This window comes from Hemicordylus capensis, chromosome 2, assembly GCF_027244095.1.
Source record: "Hemicordylus capensis ecotype Gifberg chromosome 2, rHemCap1.1.pri, whole genome shotgun sequence".
Classification (NCBI taxonomy): domain Eukaryota; kingdom Metazoa; phylum Chordata; class Lepidosauria; order Squamata; family Cordylidae; genus Hemicordylus; species Hemicordylus capensis.
This window is the reverse complement of record NC_069658.1, coordinates 97,817,386-97,840,376: the sequence shown is the minus strand read 5'-3', so window position 1 is coordinate 97,840,376 and position 22,991 is coordinate 97,817,386. Positions and strand designations below refer to the sequence as shown.

Here is a 22,991-nt window from a genome sequence, read left to right as displayed (position 1 = left end):
ATATAAGATGATGGGTATCAGCTTCATGGCAGGTTGGTATGTTGCCAACCAGAGATCAGGGGAAACACCTGGGCTTAGACAATCAATGTACAGGAGCATGTGTGCCACAGGAATCTCTAGATTCCTGTAGAGCTGATACTATTTCACAGTGAAATTACATGAGATATGTGAGATCAGTGATTGGATGTCCCAACATTTCTATTTTTACTCTTCAACAATTGTTGATGTGGGGCTCCATATCTGATTGGAACAGCAGTCTAGGGGTGTGTGTAAATCCTTCTACCTCATGATGTTTTTCTGATCCAAATGTTCTTCCATGTTGTTGTTCTGCTGTATGCTTTCCCTAGTGGGGCATATAGCAGCTTCAGGTGTGCATGTATGTGTATGTGAGGGAGAGAGGGATCAGGAAAATCAGGGCAGGAACAGCTAACTCCCACCTGCAGCTGCTGTAAAATAAAACTAGAGATTTCAGGAACTACAAGGGGTGTAGTTAGGGGAGAGGGGGCCCGTGTTCACCCTTCTCCATGGCGGCCCCTCAGCGTGAGGGAGACAATAAAGAAAATAGGGAGGGGTGGAGCTGGGGGCCCTCAGGAGTTATGGGTTCTTTGAACCCATCTGCCCAATTATAGCTACACCCCTGGGAACTACGATCACAGATCTCCTACCAGCCATTTAGTTTGGCCTTTGGCAGTATTTACAATAGCCCTGTAAGGCAGACCAAGATGGTTATCTTTATGTTACAAATGTGGTATGGTAAGCTGAGGGAATAATCATGGATCTGAAGCCATCTTATGAATTCATGGCTGAGGAAGTGTAGCTACTACCCTACATCTACCCTTAGTTTTTTTTGGTGTTTGATTATTGTGACACCAGAGTTATGAAGCTTTAAAAATATTTTTTACCAATGTTCTGTATTTTTAACAGCTGTTTGGAACTCAGAAATCCACAGGTGCAACTTGTTCTAGCACAGATAAGCAGTGACAGGCAGAACTTCAGTTGGTGCTCTTTTCCCTGTCATTGTGAGTAATGTGGACACTGATCCTCTGTTAGGAAAAGACATGGCAGTTGTACTGAACTGGGAAATCTAGCTGGTCACCTGTGACTGTAGGGATGACACAATTAAGGAGACTTGCATACATCACTGTTCACATGAATAATGTTGGCATTTTGCCCTGCATATTGTCTCAGTTCTTTATATGCAGAATGTTTGTATATATTTGAACGTGTCTATGTACTGGCTTGGGGGTGAAGTAACTGTGTTTGTCTCTTCCTTACTTGCTGACTTAAATTCAAACTGAGAGGTTCTCTCTCTCTCTGCATGAGAGAATGTGAGTCTGTTTATTGTTTTCTTAGCCTGTATTTTAGTTAGTATTAAATAACTAACCTCTTAGCCTATGTTTTAGTTTGTAATAAATAACTAACTGAAATAGATATACAGATGCTCAGTTAAAGTTGCTTCCTGTACAATTACTTATAGAGGATAACTAATTTCTCTGCAACAAATGATGCCACCCAGATTAACTTAATGTGAATTGGTATAGCTTTCTTAGGATGCTTGTGAAACTATCCTCAGAAACAAACCTATTGATTTAGGATTATTTTAATACCCATTAAAACTGAATTGTTTACAGCTGTTTCCTTACCACTGACCAGAATAACAACTGAGCATCTGTATAGATCACCTTTTTCTATGGCTATGCTTTGTTGTCATGCAGGTATATTCCTACTTACCCTTTCTCAATTTTTGTACCCTGTTGTGCAGTTATCTGGGGAATTTCAGTCTCGGGCCAAAAGAGTTTAGAGATGGCCAAAGCTGCTGGTGCTGACATCACAGAAGCAGTTAATAAGTGGGAAGCTGAAACCTGTAATTTAAAAAAGATATCACTGCATTCATTTTGAAAATGAGCACTCGTGTGACCCTTAGTAAAAGTTGAGAAGTATGAATTAGTACTCTCATGTGGCCACCTTTTCCAGTACAGCTCAGTGAAAAGAGGGGAGTGGTATAATATTGGAGAAGGCAGGGGTGTAGCTATAATTGAGTGGATGGTTCAAGGAACTCGGGCCCTCTTGCCTCCTGAGGGACCCCCAGCTCCACCCTTCTCTATTTTCTTCATTATCTCCCTCACTGAGGGGCCGTCACATGGGTCCCCTCTCCCCTAGCTATGCCCCTGGTAGAAGGGCTGTAGACAGGGGCTTTGTGAGTGGAAAGTAGAAAGGCTAAATGAAGGCCTGAGAGGATTCAGAAACTGCTTCCAAATTCCTCTCCAAGGACAGAGAGCGAATCCCATGATCTGGAGGAAGTTAACTAAGACCATCTTACCTTTATCACCATCGTACAAATGATTTTCTTCCCCATGACTAGAACTCAACACCAGTCAGCATGAAAGTTTGAAAACCACATTAATGCACTATACAGTCCTATGCATGTTTGCTTAGAAGTGAGGCCCATTGACTGACATCCAGACTAGTGCAAACACGTTGCACTGATGCAAGGATGTCACACTAGCTAGTTCTGCTAAGTCAAGGGTTTGTGTTCCAGAGTAGTGTTTCCTTGATGTAACAGAGTGTGCTTGCAAAAATGGTAGTACACTTGCTGTGAAACCTCTTCCTCAGTTCATATATGCTGCAGGGAATGATGCTAAACTATTTGTTCCCCTTTTGATGAAGTTCAGTTTAACATTTCTTCCTACTAACCATGGGTGGGGGTGGGAAAGAAGGCAATGGGAGTCTGGAATAACCTGGAAAACATTAGTAGGTGTTAGTGTGTTTCAGTTCTTACCCCAAAAGAAATATATGCTCCTAAGACACTTCCAGCAATGGTGGCAAACCCTGCTGTCATAATGGCATGCAGTTCAGACTTTGTGACATATACCAAATAAGGTTTCACCAAGAGAGGAGATTCTGTCTGAACAAAAGAAAAGAAAGCAAATAAAATGAATTCTATGTACAGTACACCTCAAAGTTTTGCTGAAATAGGATCCACACTTTCAATTTTCAACTCCACTTTCTCTTTTTGTAAGCTGGAAAGACTTGCATTTGTAGAAGGCCTTTTCAGAACTATGTATTCAATTTCTTGGTTGCTCTGATGCAGTTGTTCCTAATGAGCTTCTTGCTAGCTTCTCTTTCAGTAACTTGCCCGTGTAGCTTCAGAAGCGGAAATGCTCTTGCACAATTGACTTTTTGCCCCTTTTTATACAACCAGTCTTCCCTTTCCTTTGCTGTGACAGTTAAGTATGTTGAGCAGAGATTTTATAGCACAGTGCCATCTAGGCCATATTGTCACACACCAGACGAGAGTTAAAGCTTCTTTTCACTGAAAGGCTTCTTTGTTCAGGTCATGCATAAACCTTTATTTCTTGAAGAAGCAGCCGGGTTTCATCACTTCCCAGAGTATTAAATGGAGGACAACCAACCTGAAGAACCTGAAGAATGCATGCCAAGCAGTATCTGGAGCCAGAAATGAATCTAGACCCACAAGATGCTGACTAAGTGGCTGGCTGTCCAAAAACGTTTGTTAAGCACTTAGAAAATAGCGGCTGCCATTCAGACTAATGCTGCTGCATCGACATGCCAGCATTTTCTATTGTGCAACAGGAGAGTGGTGGTTTTCATTTATTTATTTATTTATTTATATTTATGTTTATGTTTATGTTTATGTTTATGTTTATGTTTATGTTTATACCCCTCCAGTACCCTACTGCTCAGGGCCGCTCACAACAGTTTTGACCATCTTCTGTTCTCTGTGTAGGTGCACTTTCACAGAATAAAAACAACTAAAAGTAATTCACGGAGTGAAACAAAATAATTTCACAGCATAAAAACAATTAAACAGTTTAAAATTAATTTTAATTAAAAGCCTGAGAAAACAGGTATGTCTTAAGGTTTTTTAAAAAAAGAAATCAGAGATGGAGAAGCACTTATTTTGACAGGAAATGCATCCCAAAGCACTGGGGCAGCCACAGAGAAGACCTGGACTCGAGTTGCTTCCAGATGGGCTGGTGGAAACTGTAACCGGATCTCCCCAGATGATCTTAATAGGCTCATGACAAAGAGGATGCAGATGAGATGCAGCTCTACTTTTCTCTGACATCAGATCCTAAGGAAGCAGTGGATGTACTGAACTGGGGGCCTGGAGGTGGTGATGGTCTGAATGTGGGCTAGTAAACTGAGGTTAAATCCAGACAAGATGGAGGTGCTGCTGATCAGTAGAAAAGCCAATCAAGATAGAGTGATTCAACCAGCTCTGGATGTGGTTGTAGAGTGAAGTAAAGTGTGCCATCAAGTCAGTGTCGACTCCTGGCGACCACAGAGCTCTGTGGTTGTCTTTGGTAGAATACAGGAGGGGTTTACCATTGCCTCCTCCCATGCAGTATGAGATGATGCCTTCCAGCATCTTCATATATCGCTGCTGTGCGATATAGGTGTTTCCCATAGTCTGGGAAACATACCAGCGAGGATTCGAACCAGTAACCTCTGGCTTGCTAATCAGGTCATTTTCCCGCTGCACCATTAGGTGGCCTTTGGATGAGGTTGTATTCCACACTTGAATGAGCAAGTGTGTAGCTTGGGAGTGTTGCTGGATCTGGCTCTACTTTTGGATGCTCAGGTGAAAAAGGTGACCAGGGGTGCCTTTTCACAGCTTCTGCTAGTGCTCCAGATGCATCCCTTTCTTGATAAGGCAGATCTGGCCATGGTTACATATGCTTTAGTCATGTCATGACTGGATTACTGCAATGCTCTTTATGTGGGGCTGCCCTTGAAGACTATTCAGAAACTTCAATTGGTGCAAAATACAGCTGCCAAAGTTTTCTTTGGAACTGCTTGCTCAGAGCATATTACTGCTATTTTGAAAGAGCTGCAATGGCTGCCGATTTGTTTCTGGATCAAATTCAATGTGCTGGTTATTACCTTTAAAGCCCTTAACAGTTTGGGCCCTGAATATCTGAAGGACTGCCTGCTCCCAAGGGTTTCTGCCCATCCAACATGGTCATCAGAGGCAGGGGTTTACCTATAATTGAGTGGAAGGGTTCAAAGATCCTGGGTCCCCACCTCCTGAGGGCCCCTTCTCCACTCTCCCTATTTTCTTCATTATTTCCCTCACTCTGAGGGACCACCGGGGAAAGGGGCAAACACTCTCTCCCCTAGTTACACCCCTGATCAGAGGGGTTTTTGCTCCTCATGCCAACACTGAGAGAGGCCAGATTGTCATGTACATGGGACAGGGCCTTCTCTGTGTTGACCCCAGGCTCTTTAATGCTCTCCCAGTAGGTGTCTGCTCCGTGACATCTGTGACTGTTTTTTAAAAAAACAACTAAAGACCTTTTATTTGTTCAGGCGTTTACCCCTTAGGGCCTTTTTAACTTTTTTGCTATTCTGTCTCTTTTTATGTTTGTTTTCTGGTGTTTTATGGTTTTTGTTTTAATGGATTTTAATGTTTTAACGTGATTTTTATGGAATTTTATTGTATTTTAATTTTTGTAAACCACCTTGGGCTGTTTTATGAAAAGCAATATAGAAACTAGATAATAAAATAAATGAACAAATACCTCTTTCCTTCTTAATCTTTATAGCTCATCCATTGCTTTGAAGTGATAAGCTCTGTCAGCTAGACTCAGCAGTTCACACATAATTTGGGTTTTTCACTACACGTTAAGAGTGTAGCCCGATTTATATCCAGGGTAAACAATCCTCTATTTGCAGTGGTTTTTTGGGACAACTTCGAGTTTGCAGTAAAGCCTCCCCGTAAACTCGTGGTAAAACCTGCTGTGCGTAAAAGTCTCAGCTGAAGGTGTATGTTGCAGAGTAGCTGGCTAAGTTTACAGGACCTGCTTGCAATACTTTCCCTGCAAGTCCATGAGGCTATTCTCACGATCGGCCAAAAGCAGGCTAAGGGAGCCTAGCCCGCTTTTGGCTGATTGTGTGTTGCAACGGGAGCTGCCCGGCTCCCGGCAGCAAACCTCCCAAAGTACCCATCCCCTTAGACGAGGTTAGCGGAGTGAGTGCTCCGTTAACCTCATATTTTTGATCATGTGTCACTGCGGTGCACGGCGACACATGAGTAGACCTCCGACTGGGAGGCTGCAAGCAGCCTCCCGGGTTCAAGGGTCTCTCCAGGATGCCCCATGTGCTCGCGCGGGGCATCCTGGAACTTCCGAGGGCTGCGTGGCTCCCGATCCCTGCAGCCCCCGCCAGCTCTGTGATGGAGCCAGCAGTTGTGTGGGCAGCCGATCCAACCACCCACGGCTGCTTCTTGATCATCTGTGAGGAGAGTGGCCTAAGCCCGCTCTCCCCGCAGACCTCCTTTCGGAGCCTCACACTGCTCGTGTGCCTCGCCTCTATATCAACAAGTTAGCTCCATTTTGTACAGATTCCTGTTATGTTTTTCTGTTTCTGTGTGTGAAATCAATAACAATACTTTCCTGCTCAAGCTTTCCAAACTGCTGAATCTTCACATTCTAATACCCTACTTGATTAACTGTTTAACAGCCTTACTGGTTGCAAAGGAGTGGGGTAAGGGTTGGGGGGAGTTCAGGGGACCCAGAGCAAGGGGAGCGCTTCAAGATTGGTCTGATACTTTACCCTTTGAGAAGGACTAAAAATGTTTACTGGTTGCAGTGTGAGGAACTCTGGAACGGGACAGCTCAGAAGAGTAAGTTGAGGGGGGGGGGACATTAAAGACCATGGCAAAAAGGAGGGAGTTTTGTGAGTGGTTTCCTTAATTCCAGTGACACTTCATGAAAGAGTGCATACTAGCTTATGGAAGAAAGTAAAGGTGTGTACTCTGAGGTAGGGCCTAGAACCTGCCCACAATGAACTGAGTGTCAGTCTTCACATTACATTAAGCATGTGCGTAACTGTGATATGCTTCCCCCGTCTCCCTTATCTAGATAGCAGCTAGATTATGCTTTCTTGGAGCAGGACTGCAGTATGGAGGGCTTTAACCCTTGTGCCTGCCACAGCGCCAGTCTGGATCACTCCGCCTCCACGACTGTTACTTGCCTTGGAAGGGAAGCTCTCATTGGCGCCAATCTTATCTTGCGTTGAAAATAGGTTTTGAAGAGCAGAGATCAAAATTTGAAATAGAGTTATGTGAAAGTGATGTAAAACTAATTTCCAAAATGTACAATCTGTTATTATGTGAAGAAACAAGAGATGAAGTGGTAAAATCAACAATGGTAAAGTGGGCACAAGATGTAGGTCATAATATTAATCTAGAGGCCTGGGAGAAGCTATGGAAGAAAGACCTCAAATTTACAGCGTTCTATCATTTAAAAGAAAATTTTATAAAAATGATGTACAGGTGCTACTTAACACCTAAGAAACTAGCTTTAATGTATAAAAATGTATCTAATAAGCATTGGAGACGTAAAGAAAGCGAGGGGTCCTTTTACCACATGTGGTGGTCCTGCAGGGAGGTAAAGAGGTTTTGGGATATGATTTATGATGAATTCAAAAAGATTCTTAAATGTGTATTTCACAAGAGACCTGAATCCTTCCTGTTGAGCATAATTAATGAAGAAATCCCAAAAGAAAATAGAAACTTTTTATATCTTACAACGGCGGCTAAAATGGTTCTTGCTCAGAAATGGAGATCAGCGGAAATTCCAGCAAGAGAAGAATGGTTGATGAAGGGATATGAATATGCAGAAATGGCAAAACTTACTGTATTTAGTAAGAGAAAGTCATATAGAAAGTTTTCTAGAAAATTGGAAACCCTTTCTGCGGCATATGAAAAACAATGTGAATTTGGATGGATTTATTAATGGGGCTTGAAATGTAAAAATAACAGTTGGGGAATTTGCTATAGTAATGAAACTAGAGGATTACTATGGTGATGAAAATAAGGACTAGGACATAACAACTAGATATATAAATATGAAGAAAATATTTACATGAGAGCAAATTGGATTTTTAGTACAACTATGTTGAAAGATGAACTGGAAATCACATTGGTATACAGAAAACTAATAAAAATAAAGGAATTTTATCTTCCAAGGCAAATAGCAAATAGTTCCATTTCCAAGGCAAATAGTCATGGAGGAGCAATTGGGGTCACAGCAGAACAAAACAAAGCCCTCTTTTCCCCATGCTGTAGTTACAGTTCCTAAAGGGCTGGATCTGGCTCCTTCCTATGTAGCTAAGAAAAAAACAAGCACGTCAGCTGTGTTTGTCAAACAAACAGGTTGTGTTAGGGGATGGGCAAAACCTTCTTCTCCACACCAAGAAACATGAGAGTCAAACTACATGTTACGTTAAGCACATATTTAGCACTTGGTTATTCTGTCTTCTAATCTAGAGCTTAACAAGAATCACTGGGAAGCAATTACATTTTATCTGCATTGTCTCCCTCTGAGTAGGTTCATGCTCTTGGTCACACTAAAGGTAAAGTGTGCCATCAAGTCAATTTTGACTTCTGGAGCCCACAGAGCCCTGTGGTTTTCTTTGGTACAACATAGGAGGGGGTTACCATTGCTTCCTCCAGCGCAGTATGATGATGATGCCTTTCAGCATCTTCCTATATAGCTGCTGAGATATAGTAGCAGCGGGAATTCGAACCAGCAACCTTTTGCTTTTTAGTCAAGCATTTCCCCACTGCGCCATTAGATGGCCTTTTTGGTCACACTAGCAGATATCAAACCAAGGAACAGGTTTATGATTGCCTCTCCTTTTTTTATCCTTGTCTGTGCTAACCTGGACAATACTGATACATCAGTCAAGGACGTGGGAGAGAGAATGAGAAAAAGAGGGGGGCGGGGGCAGGGCCCCATCTTCACTAATGTTACCAAGGCCCACTTCAACTTTGCTACGTCTTTGGGAGGATCCTCAAAATTTTATTTATTTATTTATTTATTTATTTATTTAATATTTAATATTTTATATATATTTATTTTATATTTATCTGTTTTGAGACACACTCAAAATAGAGTGTGTCTTCTGCTCTTCAGACAGTTTTGTATATCTGATTACACCTTTAAGCAATTAAAGAGAATATTTTTGCCTTAGTACTGGAATTCAGGACCTTTGGGGGAGGACAATGGGGCAATTGCCTTGGGCCTCACAAACGGAGAGAGCACATCACCACTGACAAAGAGTACAGCTCGATCAAGAGGAGGCGAGGAGAGGAGGAGGAGGCTGGACTTCAAATGAACATTCAGCCCCTGTCTTAAGTCTGTAAAAGTTCTTGCTGGAACTACTGGATTTTTATATTTCCAAAGGGAACATTAATTTTTTAAAATTATTCTGTGCCTCCTAGGGGAAGGGAATGATTTTGTGTAATGGTACTTTACTTACACATGGCTTATTTTTAATGCATCTACCCGAAAACTATTAGCTTATTTTTCTATTTCACAGCTCACCTGTCCCACAAATATGTTGCCGGCTGCAACTAGAGATTCAACTGGACTTGTTCCTAAAGTTATTTGCATTACCCATCCAACCTAAGAGAAAAGAGAGAGTAATAATACAGATAATTATTTTTTGTGTGTATTCTAGCTAGTCCACACTCATTGAGGAGATTCTCACAATCGGCAAAAAGTGGGCTAAGGGATCCTAGCCTGCTTTTTGCTGATCGTCTGCTGCCGCGGGAGCCACGCAGCCACCAGCAGCAAACCTTCCGAAGTACCCCTTCCCTTAGCCGAGGTTAACGGAGCGAGTGCTCCGTTAACCTCATCTTTCTGAATGTGTATTGCCGCGGCACGGCTCCGTGCCATGGCAACACATGAGGAGACCCCCGCTGGAAGGCTGAAACAAGCCTCCTGGCTCTAGGGGGGTCTCTCCAGGATGCCCTGCGCAGTTGCGTGGGCATCCTGGAACTTCTGGGGGCCACATGGCCCCTGATCCCCGCAGCCCCCAACGGCTCTGTGATGGAGCTGGCAGTCATGTGGGCGGCTGATTCAGCCGTCCAGGGCTGCAGTAGTGATCATCCGCAGGGAGAGCGGGCTAAGTCCACTCTCCCCGCAACCCCCTTAAGGCGGGTCTCACTGATTGTGAGACTCATCTCATAAAGTGCTTAGAGTACCATTTCTGTGTCTTGAATAATAATTATATCTCTTCCCTAAGTGATCCAACGTTCAAGGCTAAACAAGGGAATTCATTTTGGCATACCATGCATGTACCATTTTATGACAATGCAGCAATTCATAAAACATAGGTCAGCTACCTAGGAGTCCCAGCAAGTATCTTAGATTGAGCCAAAGTGATCTAAATTGTACTTTAGAAGTTGTTTATCTGGCTTGAGCTCTTAAAACAAACGAATAAGTCTAGGTAGGGTTACATTGTCACAGGAGCTGCATAAGGCACACTCGTGAATTCAGATAACACAGCTTGAAGAATAAGAATTTCAGGGTAAGGTCAAACTTATAAATATTGAATAGTCTGACTTCCTGGGAGATCTCTAGGGATTCCATGCCCACCCCCCTCAGTCTTTCTAGAAACATGAGTGGTGGAAAGAAAAGAGTGTATAAATATTTGAAACAAGATTGAATACAATAAAGAGCATAAGAAATTTTGTAATTCACTTCAGTGGGATTTGGGACAGTGCCCAGGACTTTGTTACCTTTTTAATAAGCCATTGCATAAATCCAATGTGGTAAAGCATAGACATCACTGTGCTGAAGAAAATGACGATAGGGAGCACCTAAATTGGAGACAAAACGTAACAACATTTATTGTCAAGAATGTTCCTTTCTCTCGTTTGCAAGTACAAAGAAAGGGTTGGTACTACTAAGGACACATTTACAGCACAGAAGAGAAGAGTCAAAGCTTTTGCTTTCATTTTGAAGTCAACCACAGTTCTGTATTATGTATTCACGTGGGGGATTGTGAGGCTATTCACACGATGGGGCAAAATCGGGCTAGCAGAGGCATCACTGTGCAAAAAATAGACCTCAGCCATTCAAGAATTCCTGGGTGGGGCTGCCTTTTAAACATGGCTCTGGGTATCACTACTCTGCCAGATGTTGCCATCCCAGCAATCTAATGGGGCTGCCATGTTTATGTTACCACCACAACAACTGCATGTGCTTGTGAACATATATTTTGATTGCTTCATTTTCGGAGAGCTAAGCACATAGTGCCCATTTTACCATCCCATCCCCTTTCGCTCCTGACTGCCAGGAGGGAGGAACAAGGGACAGAATGGGAAGAAGACAAATCCCACAAATGCCAACCTCTGCCCCATTTAACTGTGGTTTCACGTTACATGCAAATGTGGCCATAGATTTGGATGTAGGGTATTTACTGCTGATAATAAAATCAAGGATACTTGTATCCTATCTCCCCATCCAAGATGTTGGCCTATTAATAAAGCACATGAACAAAGGTCCAGTCCTTTATCATTTAGAGCCAGCAGTCCTCCTCAAGAATGCTTTTAATTATTGTATCAAAGCATGGTATTCTGAGACTGAGCAAGAATGAGCAGGAACATGGAGTGTTTTTCAAAACAATTTCCTTAAAATATATTTCATCTCCATTCTTGTTTGGTGGCACAGAATGAAAAGCACTTTGGTTTAAAATAAAGTGGAGGAACAGGTTTATGACCCTGACTGAGCCTGGCAGATGATTAGGTGTGCCATTCTCCCTTCTCTTTAAATTACATGTGGAATGTTTAGCAGAACTGCACTTTGAGAGCACAGGAATTCACCATCTCCTATGCAGCAGGAATCCGGCGGGGCGGGGGATCTTAGGAGGAGATTTCAAATTGGTACTTCTCGAAAGCAGCAGATTTGGGGACATGTATTCCTAATGGAAAGATGTACTCTTTATTGATAAACATAGCAAAAATAGAAAAAATAATGGGTACAGCACATGGAACACCTGGTTCCTACAATATTGATGGTAAATTAAGTTGGTTTTGAAGCCAATGCTGATCACAGTATACCTTCTACCTTACTTAGATGGTCACATCTCTGGCCTGTCTTGCTGAAGTGGTAAGCCTGTTCTGGATTGTATAACTTCAAACTGTAGATGGGAACTCACACATCATGGAATATGCCGCAATACAAAACCACAGGAAAAAAGTCCAGCACATAGAAAAACTAGCACATAAGGCTGAAGCTAGGCTAGCTCTCTTCTCCCTGATATGCCAGTTTTTCTCTGTATAGGAAATGTGTGTGTGAAGAGATCCAGGTATATGAGCCCCCACCAGCAAGCTGAAGTAAACCCATGATACAAACCAAAGATGGGTTTATGGCCTCAGTGAGAAATAGACCAGATTTCAAATTACAATAATGGCCCCTTGCCACAACTTGTTCTGCCAAAAGGTCACACATGCTTATACCTTCTATTAATCACAATCCAACTTCTCTTATTGACATAGAAAATGTATGTAGCAAATAGATTTTTAAGTTTAGTGCACAATGTGGAGCAAGGGAGGATCATTTATAGCAATGGTTTCAACATGCGGTTAGCTTTCTTATTTCATGTCTTAGGGTAAATATACAGGGAGGCGGGTCTCATGATCCTTGAGACCCGTTTTTTTAGAAACTGCGGGGAGAGCGGGCTAAGCCTGGAAGCCTTAGGTGGCTGGGAGCCCTGGGCAGCCGGATCGGCCACCCACATGGTTGCCAGCTCTGTGACGGAGCTGGTGGGGGCTGGGGAGCTCGGGGGCCATGCGGCCCCCATATGCCCCAGTATGCCCTGCTCGAGCGTGCAGGGCATACTGGGGGAAGACCCCTGGCTGGGGGTCTACTCATGAGTAGGCACGCCATGGCTACTCACAATTGTAAAAAGCAGGTTTGCGGAGCTGAGAGAGACCGAGGCCCTGGTATAGGCGGGGAGAGGAGCTAAGCACAGAAAGGAGCAGGAAGAGGTAAGAGCTTTCAGCCAGGTTTCTCTGTGAGAGGGAAAGAACACAGATCCTAGGGATGAGGGTGAAGCAGTGAGGGTTTGCTGTGGGTGGGGGGGACAAATTGCCTGAAGTTGATTTCAGGTTAGGGGTGTTGCTATAATGAAGCAAATGGGTTCAAATAACCTGGCCCACCCAGCTCCTGTGGTCCCCCCAACTCTACTCCTCCCTATTTTCTTCATTATCTTCCTCACTCCAAGGGGCCGCCCACCACTGGAAAGAGGAGTGGATACATGCCCCCTCTCCCCTAGCTATGCCCCTGTTTCAGGTGATAACAGAGCAAAACTATTTGCAGTGTGATCTTAGAGACCTCATCGCTTTTTTAAAAGTGCAGATAAATTTAGAGACAAGCATTTAGAAATCATTTATTTTGGGTCTAGAGATTGTGCTATCAGTTATCCAAGTGTGAACTTTTGTATCCCCAGATGGATGTGAACATTTAAGGAGTTAAACTGTTTTAAATCAACCTGCTGCTATTATACAGTAAAATGTTTTCCAGAAACTTCTTCAGCAGCACTAGAAAGTACCCTCAGTTTACTGGGCAGCAGCCTGGCATTTGCATGCTGGAACATGAAAGCTGCTTTCAGGATTATAAAGAATATGCTCTCCGTTAATGGGTTTTAAACTTTACAGAATATGCTGTGAGGAATGTAGGGATAAATCTTTGTTGTTATCTCACACGGCATAGAGAGCAGCAGGCTGAGTGGGCCTTTGATCAGCATGCAAAGGAACTGTATGTTCTTTGTTACTGGTGGACACCTGTGGAGCTTTTCCTGATAATTATGAAATGGAATTTTACAAATGGGTGGCTCCTACTGATATTCTGAACTTCTAAATAAACAATTCCAAGTTTTCAGAACTGAACACAGAGGATATATTTAGTCCCTAAGGCAGATTTTCTCCCTTTAAACTTATGAATATAGTTGACACAGTGTAACAGTTGTGTGTAATTTGGATGACAGACCAAATTAAGAGAATATTAACTAATCTTTAAAAAAGTTTTTCTTATTTCTGTCAATATAATTATGCAATCAACTTTTTTGCCACAATAGAGAAAGAGTATGCCACCTTCTGCTTTAAGGAAATACTGTAGTAGTGATGTAATGCCAGGGTAACATTTGTACATGCATAATGAAGGTGCATTTAATATATTTTCATACTGGATATTTTGAAAGACAGTTTAGGGTAGATTTCTTTCTCAGAGAAGGTGTGGCAACCTATCTTTCTTTGTTCCGTCTTCTCCTCAATCATTCTTATGCTGCTATGACATGTAATAATGCATAACAATAATAACTTTATATGGCTGTCCCAGAATAAATCATTCTCTGGGTAGCTCACAGTTAATGTGCAGTTCATGCACACAAAGAGTAGCATTCTAATCAAAGCAACATAATCAGTAAAACAGGCTTGTCACCGTTTTCTCCCTGTGCCTTTAACAGCAATATGGTAGGTCAAGAGATGTGGCCATTTCCCAATCATACTATGCTGAAAAACGACATATTAAATGCAGCTGGAGACGCTGAGGGCTGATCGATATTCTCCCATAGCAGTATGGGAACGACTTCCCCATGGTGCAATCCCACACATTCCCAAGCACTGTGTGAAAGACACAACTGCATGGGTAGGGCCAATTGATTAGGCCTTTCCTACCTGATCTTCTCTCTCCCTTATAGCCACACAACAAATGAGTGGGGAAAGCGCAAGTGACATGCACCCAAGAGTCAAATGGCATTTGCACTCCGTTGCTGTAGATGCATGTGATGAGAGCCACAGCTTCTGTCATTTAAAAAGGATGGCAGCCTCAAAACAAGGTAACATGCGTTGGCATCCTTCCCTCATATTTCAGTTACACCTTGCATGAAAAATACTTTACTGGGAAAATGAAATCTATATTTGATTTCCTGCTGTTTTGAAATGTTGTTTAGCGGGTAGAAAGTAGAGAACCCAACTTTGTTATGTTATTAAACAGTTAATCTCCATAGTGAAACTAAAGAGCCACTGAAACATGTCAGGATATTTCTGTTGATAACAGTGTAAACATTGTAAGTCATGGTTGGAATTTTACCTTGAAGGCAAAGAAGTGATCGGTATATTTTTTACCAAAGACAAACTCAGCTCCAGCATCAGTGTACCCCAAGAAAGTCTTAAAAGAAAAAGAAAAAAAAATTAAAAAGAATAAATGACAGTCTTTCCTAAGCAATAGCATGCTAGAAGTGATTACTCTGCACAGTTATCTTCAACTCATTGGGCCTGTGTTGCAGTAGGTATACTTTAGTAGGTAGGTCTGTTGTTTAGTAGGTAGGACTAACTGGTAGAGCCAGAGACATTGCCAGAGATCATGAACAGTACAGTATGTGATTAGAAGTAGGCTGATGATTTAAACATTTTAGTCATTTGGATAATGAAACAGTTGTGCACAAAATAAGAGGGTATCCACCCACCTCACAGCCATCTGTAATGCCACAGGCCAATGCCCTCTTATCCTGTGCTGGGAAGCAGGCCAGACAGGACTGGAAGTGGAGTGTGAGAGATCTAAGCACCATTTCCAACCTGCTGTAGGGAATAGGCATGTGCATGGAACCGGTTTGATGGCGGGGGGTGTCCAGCTGTAAGAGTGGGGGAGGGTACACTTACCCCTCCTGCCGCTTTCCTCCTGCCAGCGCCTGTTTTTTGCCGCCTCATTGTCCCTGTTTTCTGGATATGACTGGAAGTATCTGATGCGCCTGCACCCTACTCTTAAAGCAGTACCCCGCCACCTTTGAGCCTCCCCGCCATGGTTCTGTGCACATCCTTAGTAGGAATGTTGGGCAGCAGCTTACTGCATCCTGCAGTCTGTCAGAGGGAAGTTAATGGTTTGCACTTTTTGCACCATGGAAGGAAAGGAGGTTTTCACAACTTGGTTTTTCTCTGTTATCCAGAAAATAACAGCCTTTTAGAAATATTAGGGGTGTGCATGGAACTGGCTGGTCTGTTTTGGTTCGAGTCTAAACCAGACCTGAACCAGACTGGACCAGTTTGATCCAGCACCCCACCTCCCCCAGTTCGGTCTGAGCGGGGGGGGGGGGGGTGGTTCACGAACTTTTTTTTTTAAACTTACCACCTCCAGGAGGGTTCTCCAAGGCAGCAGGGTATGTGTGTTAGTTTGTGGAAGTTCTCCCTTCCCCCACTGGCCTTCCTGCCTTCAAAAATGGCCCTGTTCAGCTGTTCTTTGGTCATGCCCAGGCCATGCAGAGGCCTATTGCGCAGGTGTGGCAGCCTCCAAAATGACCACCATGCCAGGGGAAAGACCCAAACCCAAAAGGGGCCATTTTTTAAGGTAGGAAGGCTGGTGGGGGGACACACCACTGCAGACCCTCCTCCACCTTGGAGAACCCCCCTGGAGGGGTAAGTTTATTATTATTATTATGAATAATAATAATAATAATAAAAATACTACATTTTTTTGTTTGCAACTCCCCCAAAAGGAACAGGGGAAGGGAGTTGGTCTGGGGTCGAGCCCAACTGGGGGTGGTTCACCTCAACCCCGAGCCTTCAGACTGAACTGGTTTGACTGTACATCCCTAATAAATATGTTGCACTAAAGAGGCAGGACTTTATTTCTATCCTTTTTCTAAGAGCAAAGAACTTGGCAGTAATTGTGTGTAACCAGTGGTTCCGGGTAACATAATGTGAGTTCATGAAGAAAAATATTGCAACTAATAAAAATGTGAGGACAACACCCGTAGGCCTCTCTCCTTCCTTTGGTGTCTCATACAAGAGCAGGAACTAAGTTTCATCTTTACCTCCCCTGCAGAGTTGGCATATTTGATTTCATCATAGCAGTATCTAGATTATTTCCTTGTTCCTTAGCCGAGGTGCAGTACAGGAAGTGGCTATGAATAATTTTTGAATACTATGTATCCTAATTCTCTGTTGCCCATATAAACATACCAAAGGCTTCTGCTCATATTACATTAGTGTTATGGGATGGGAGTATCCAAAGGTTAGGGATGTGCACGGAACCGGTTCAGAGGCCCTTTATGGGCCTCCGAACTGGTGTGAAGAACCGGTGGTTCCACTGGTTTGACGGCAGTGGGGGTGCCGCTTTAAGAGTGAGGGAGGGTGTGCAGGTGTGTTGGTGATTTCCGGTTATATCTGGAATACGGGGGCAATGGGGCGGCAGGGAGGTATGCTGCTGTCCCGATAGGCTTTCTAAAAGACTGGCGCCGGCGGTGGGGGGGGGGGGTAAGCGGCAGGAGGGATAAGTGCACCCTCCCCCTCTTAAAGCGGCACCCCCGCCACCTTCGAGCCTCCCTGCTGCGATTCCGTGCACATCCCTACCAAAGGTACTGGCACAATGCTCAGGTGATACCAGTTTCTGGGAGATGCCATGCTGGTGGAGAGGGGAGGAGAAATGGCATGGGTTTTCCTTCCTTGTGATCTGTGACTTCTGATGTTACCTCCATGATATGAGAAGAGCTTCACTGTGTGGCTCCCATACTACAATAATAATGTGAGTAGAGGTGTTAGTGTTTTTAAATGGGCATCAAGTGGGTTAGAATATAGTATTATACCCCTCTTTCTGAACTGAGACTTCCCCACAGTAGTAGGAAGCTACCCAGATATTGCTGGGGTGAAAGACAAATATTCTGAAACCACAGATAAACAGAGGATTAGACTGTGGAATTACCAGAGCATCACTTCTTTCTGGTTCTCAGCGGATGCTCTTTCCTTTCCTTCTCACTGCATAGGGTTGCCACCATTGTGCTTTGTGCTTTGAACACTAAAGGCAGTTTTAGTTCATTGCTGGACTGTAACACTTTCCATAGGCAAGGCTCAGCACAGAATGATCAGAATTGAGCAATATATTACTGAAACACATGACTCGTGTTTCTCACTAATAGCTAGTCATCCCACAATTTAGGGGATAGGCAAACTGGATTTTTTGTACGTTTTCTGAGAAACAGTGCTGCATTTTAATATATAAACACACACTTACCCCTTGTACCTCAAAGTGGGGTAATATAAAGGCCATCATATTTCTGTATTAAAATGCTAAACTCCCAGTGAACTTTAAAAGCCAAAGCTAATAAAGATAGGAAGAGAGGATACCAGTCTGATAGTGGTTGTGCTTGAGTAGTGTTGATAGTGACCTATTACTTCTATCATTTCCAGATATTTAGTGGGAAGATATTCCTGTAAGTGATGTAGGTCAGTGAGATTCTTGGAGTGGAACGTTCTAGAGTTAACAGATTGCTTCTGTTTGTAGGCGAATTAGGTGTGATTTAACCTCATATGTCAGTCCAAAAGAGGAGGCTGTTTTTACTGGATCAGAAAAGAGGGGGATTTATGAAATTTGAAAATCAGTAGCAACAATATAAAAACAGAATGTAAAATAAATGAGGTGCTTGGATAATCTCTTTGCCCAGAGAGTTAGGTTGTTCTCATGACCAGAGATTCCTGGGTAGGAGAGGGTTAACCCTGGAATCTCTGGTCATCTGGGGCATTGGGAGTCCTCTCGACCCAGCAGCTCTGAACTTGGGTGGCCCGGATATGCTACTCAAGCTACAAACAGCCTGTCTTGCCTCTTGTTCAGGTCATCTGTGCCACAGCCACTTTTAAACTGCTCCTGTGTGGCTGGTGGCCATGTTTACATAATGTTTTGAGGCTTGCGAGGCCAGGGAGAGGAGCTACCTTTCTATTGCTTGCATGGTGCATTGTGGGATACTGGAGGACTTGGCTTGGTCACTCACCACCCCCAATCTCAACTATAGAGATTGCTCACACCATTTGTGTGGGCATGTGGGTGGCAGAGCCATGAACAGGCTCTGGTCATCTGGGAGCAGGAAGATAGGATCCTGCCTTCCCTCTAGTTTCCTGCCCCCCAGTTTGGCCATGTAAACAAGGCCAGTCTGTGGCAGCGGCAGCAACAGCAAAAGCTGTGGGCATTTTCAGGCTGTGCTGCCAAGGCAGTGGTGGAGGCACATAAACATTCTCAGACTGTGCCACCAAAACAGGCAGTGGTGGCAGGGACATTCCTCGCTCACACTGTGGGGACAAGAGAGGAAAGAAGAAGCATGCCCTGGTGGGGTGAGGTGGGGAAAGCAAACAGCATGCCCTAGTAGGGTAAGGAAGGTCAATGGCTGCTAGGAGGCCAATGGGGCGGTGTCCATGGTGGTGGTGGGGGCGGGCAGCAGCAGTTGCCTCCACCTGCCCCTTTCCTTATCCCTGGATCTTCTAGAGAGCTTTATATTTATTGTTTCTTTATTATTTATAGTTTTTATACCACCCTTCATCCTAAGCCCTGAGGGCTGTTAACAACAAGATTAATACAACCCTAAACGTTTAATAAAAACAACCTCAAAATAAAACAAACACAGCTATGTCCTAAAAAAAGAGCATAGGGCCACTCGTTGGTCAAAGCCTGGATAAAAAGGGCAGTCTTCAATTTCCTTTGAAAGATTGCAAAAGAGGGAGTCATGCAGATCTCAACTTCGAGTGAGCTCCATAGCCTAGTGGCAGTCACCAAGGGGAAATTATAATAAACAAACAATTCATAGGTAAGCTCAGGAGTGTTTCAGATTGTTTCTGCTGTTCTGCAGCACAATAGATTCTTTTCCCTAACAAGGAGCTGGAAGTATGAAAAGAAGAAAACTAATAAATGCAGGCACTGTGAAAACACCGATTAAATGTCGCCCTGGCTAGCTTACTGCTTTTAGAGAGATGAGACAGAATGTACTTGTTCTGAACAGGAGACTGAAAACATTAAAAACTTTTTATGCAACATAGTTGCAGCTCTAGTGCTTTGAAGTGAATGGATCTCAATCACTGTAAGCAGCTACTAAGACACACCACTTAATCAGCTGTATAGGTCTGTGGATAACAAGGGACTCCGTGCCTTCATTTCCCCACGAAAACAAGGTGCACTGCATATTCCACTCCCATTTTCCTTATTTAACTTATTCTTAGATGAGGGGAAACATTTCTGAATGTTTATTTTATCTGAATGCCTAAGGCTGCAATACTATAAACTAAAGTTGCAAAGTTTAGTTGACTGATCAGATTTTTAATAAATTAAAAACATGTCCTTGATTAATCAGGCAGGCAGCAGATTAAGAAAAAGTGATTTTTAATCCAAGTACTTATTAAACTGCAGATGGCATGCACCAACTGAAATAGGCATTGCTCCTTTTTGTCTCAGTGGCCCTAAGATTATAGTAAAGGTATGGGGGTAAAAATTTTATAAACAAACAGACAGACAGACAAGACAGACAGACAAAGACAAAAAGTCAAACAACCCCCTGCTAACTGAGCAATGGGGCACCTTTTAAAACAGCAATTCTTTTATATTTAGCAAGGGGAGAGCAACCGTCCCTAATGAACTGCAGCACAGCACTGCTTCAGTGGTTGGGGCATAAAACAGTCTAATTATGTTTTTCATTAGACTGTGGGCCTTTGGGGGACAGAAATAAGAACTATCTGATTTCTTTTCCTATTTAAACCATTTTGAGAATTTTTTTTAAAAAGCAGCATATGCATTTTAATAAATAAATATTTTTGTGCCTACTTACTTTGCAGTCCTAGTCCATAAAATCTGTTCTGATAATGAAGACTGCAATTAATGTGTTAGATTAATAAATTATTATTATTAACAAAATATTCTGCTTTTCAAAAAAAACACTTCTCAAAGTAGTTTACATAGTGAAAGGTATGAGAAAGAAACAACTTTGAGAGAAAACTTTCAGGTACAAGAAAATCAAATTTGATCTGGTCTTTCACTCTGATCAGGGTGGTGTTCCGTGGGTGGGGCATCCTGTGATTTCCCCATTGTCATGGATGGACCACCATCTGGTTAAGCTTGGACTCACAATCACTTCCCACCTTTGCAGGGGTGAGGTACCTATTAGGATGGTCCACCCGAGAAGGTTATTGGATCCATTAGGATTTCAAGAAGCCTTGGAAGGGTTTAGTGTTGGCTCTGCTGGTGATCCTGTTGATGCCCTGGTGGAGAATTGGAACAGCAAACTCACTGGGGCAGTAGCCATGATTGCTCCTAAGCGTCCTCTCTGACCTGCTTCAAAACTGGCCCCTTGGTAAACGGAAGAACTACGGGGGCTGAAGGGGTGAGGTAGACGGCTGGAGCACAAGTGGAGAAAGACTCGGCTTGAATCTGACAGATTGCAACATAGAGCTCATTTGAAGACCTATGCTCAGGCGATACATGCGGCAAAGAAGCGATTCTTTTCTGCCTGTATTGCATCCGCAAGTTCACGTTCAGCGGAGATGTCCAGGGTTGTGAGAGGGCTAATATGTGCCCCTCCTCCCTTGAATCAGAATGTGGAACCATCGATTACCCGCTGTGATGTGTTTAATGAATTTGTGGAAAAAATGAATTTGTGGAAAAAATCTCTCGTATTCGGGCCGACTTAGATTCCGTCTCCACAATTACTTCAGTGTCTGACGTGGAGGTGTCCAGCGACTCCTCTTGTGTGGTTAGGTTGGATCAGTTCCAGTTTGTGACTCCTGAGGATGTGGACTAGCTGATTGGAATGGTGTGGCCTACCACCTGTTCTCTTGACCCTTGCCCAACATGGCTTATACTGTCTAGCAGGGCGGTTGTTGTAGAAGGCCTGGTAGAGATTATAAATGCGTCTCTTAAGGAAGGTAGGATGCCTCCTAGTCTTAAGGAGGCAATTATTAGACTACTTCTGAAGAAGCCTACCTCGGATCCCTCAGAGCTGAGTAACTACAGGCCTGTCTCCAACCTTCTGTAGTTGGGCAAGGTAATTGAGAAGGTGGTGGCCTCCGAGCTCCAGACAGTCTTGGAGGAAACTGATTATCTAGACCCATTTCAAACTGGCTTCCGGGCTGGCTATGGGGTGGAGATTGCCTTGGTCGGCCTGATGGATGATCTCTAACTGGGAATGGACAGAGGAAGTGTGACTCTGTTGGTCCTTTTGGCCCTCTCGGCAGCTTTCAATACTTTTGACCATAGTATCCTTCTGGAGTGTCTGAGGGGGTTGGGAGTGAGAGGCATTGCTCTGCAGTGGTTCCGCTCCTACCTCTTGGGCAGGTTCCAGATGGAACCATATTACTCCTGTATTGAAGGAGTTACACTGGCTGCCGATATGTTTTCTGGCAAAACACAAGGTGTTAGTTATAACCTATAAAGCCCTAAACATCTTGGGCCCTGGGTATTTAAGAGAATGTCTTCTTCGTTATGAACCCCACCGCCCAATGAGATCATCAGGAGAGGTCCGTCTGCATTTGCCACCGGCTCGTCTGGTGGCTACTCAGGGATGGGCCTTCTCCGTTGCTGCCCTGAGGCTTTGGAATGAGCTCCCTAGTGAAATAAGAGCCTCCCCATCTCTGACAATTTTTAAAAAGTCTTTAAAGACACTTCTCTTCACCCAAGCTTTTAACTGATACTGTTTTGATTGCTTTTAATGTTGTTTTAGAATATTGTTTTAAAATAAAATTTTAATTGTTGTGTTTTAAATTTCTTGTTTTTGTTTTTAATTAATGTTTTAATGTTTTTAACTTGTTGTAAACCGCCCAGAGACGTAAGTTTTGGGCTGTATAAAAATATATTAAATAAATAAATAAATAATTTTTAATCAGTTCAAAAAAGACTAGCTGACCTGGTGCAGAGGCTGCGTCAGTTCATTCTCTCCCCCATCCCTTCAGCCCCATTTTCGCCACCTATGCCGCTGCCTGCTTGGCCATCCTCCTCATGAGGAGGTGAGCAGTTGGAGCCAACATGTGCTACCGCCTCCTCCTCCTCGACCTCCCTCCCTCCTCGGCAGGCTGGCTCGGAGAGAGGCTCCCCGTTGTGCTCTGCTCTGTTCTGCCCTGCAAGGAAATCTTGCAAGAGCTGCCACACATGGGATTAGCCACAAATACGCCTTAGAGAATTATATATAGAGATGTTCCTTCTTCGCTCACACAGGAGGGAATGCCTCTTCCAGGAGGATCCCGGATATGGAACCTGCATATGTCTTCTAAAAACCGAACATAGGAAGCTGTTGTATACTGAGTCAGACCATTGGTCTATCTAGCTCAGTATTGTCTTCACAGACTGGCAGTGGCTTTTCCAAGTCTGCTTATTATTTCAGAACCCATAGGCAAACTGGATCAATGGATGAATGAGCTAAATCTTATGTGATTA

The 22,991-nt window shown here is 43.4% G+C and overlaps 1 protein-coding gene across 1 annotated transcript in view; it reads right to left on the bottom strand.

Moving 5' to 3' along the window:
• The window catches only part of SLC28A3 (solute carrier family 28 member 3), a 101,627-nt gene that overhangs the window by 22,231 nt on the left and 56,405 nt on the right, over positions 1–22,991 (bottom strand). The window contains exons 8-12 of the mRNA XM_053293077.1: positions 14,910–14,987; positions 10,556–10,636; positions 9,357–9,437; positions 2,780–2,905; positions 1,732–1,862 (exon numbers count right to left, since the gene is read on the bottom strand). Of these exons, the coding sequence (XP_053149052.1) occupies positions 1,732–1,862; positions 2,780–2,905; positions 9,357–9,437; positions 10,556–10,636; positions 14,910–14,987 (497 nt within the window). The remainder of the gene's footprint in view (positions 1–1,731; positions 1,863–2,779; positions 2,906–9,356; positions 9,438–10,555; positions 10,637–14,909; positions 14,988–22,991) is intronic.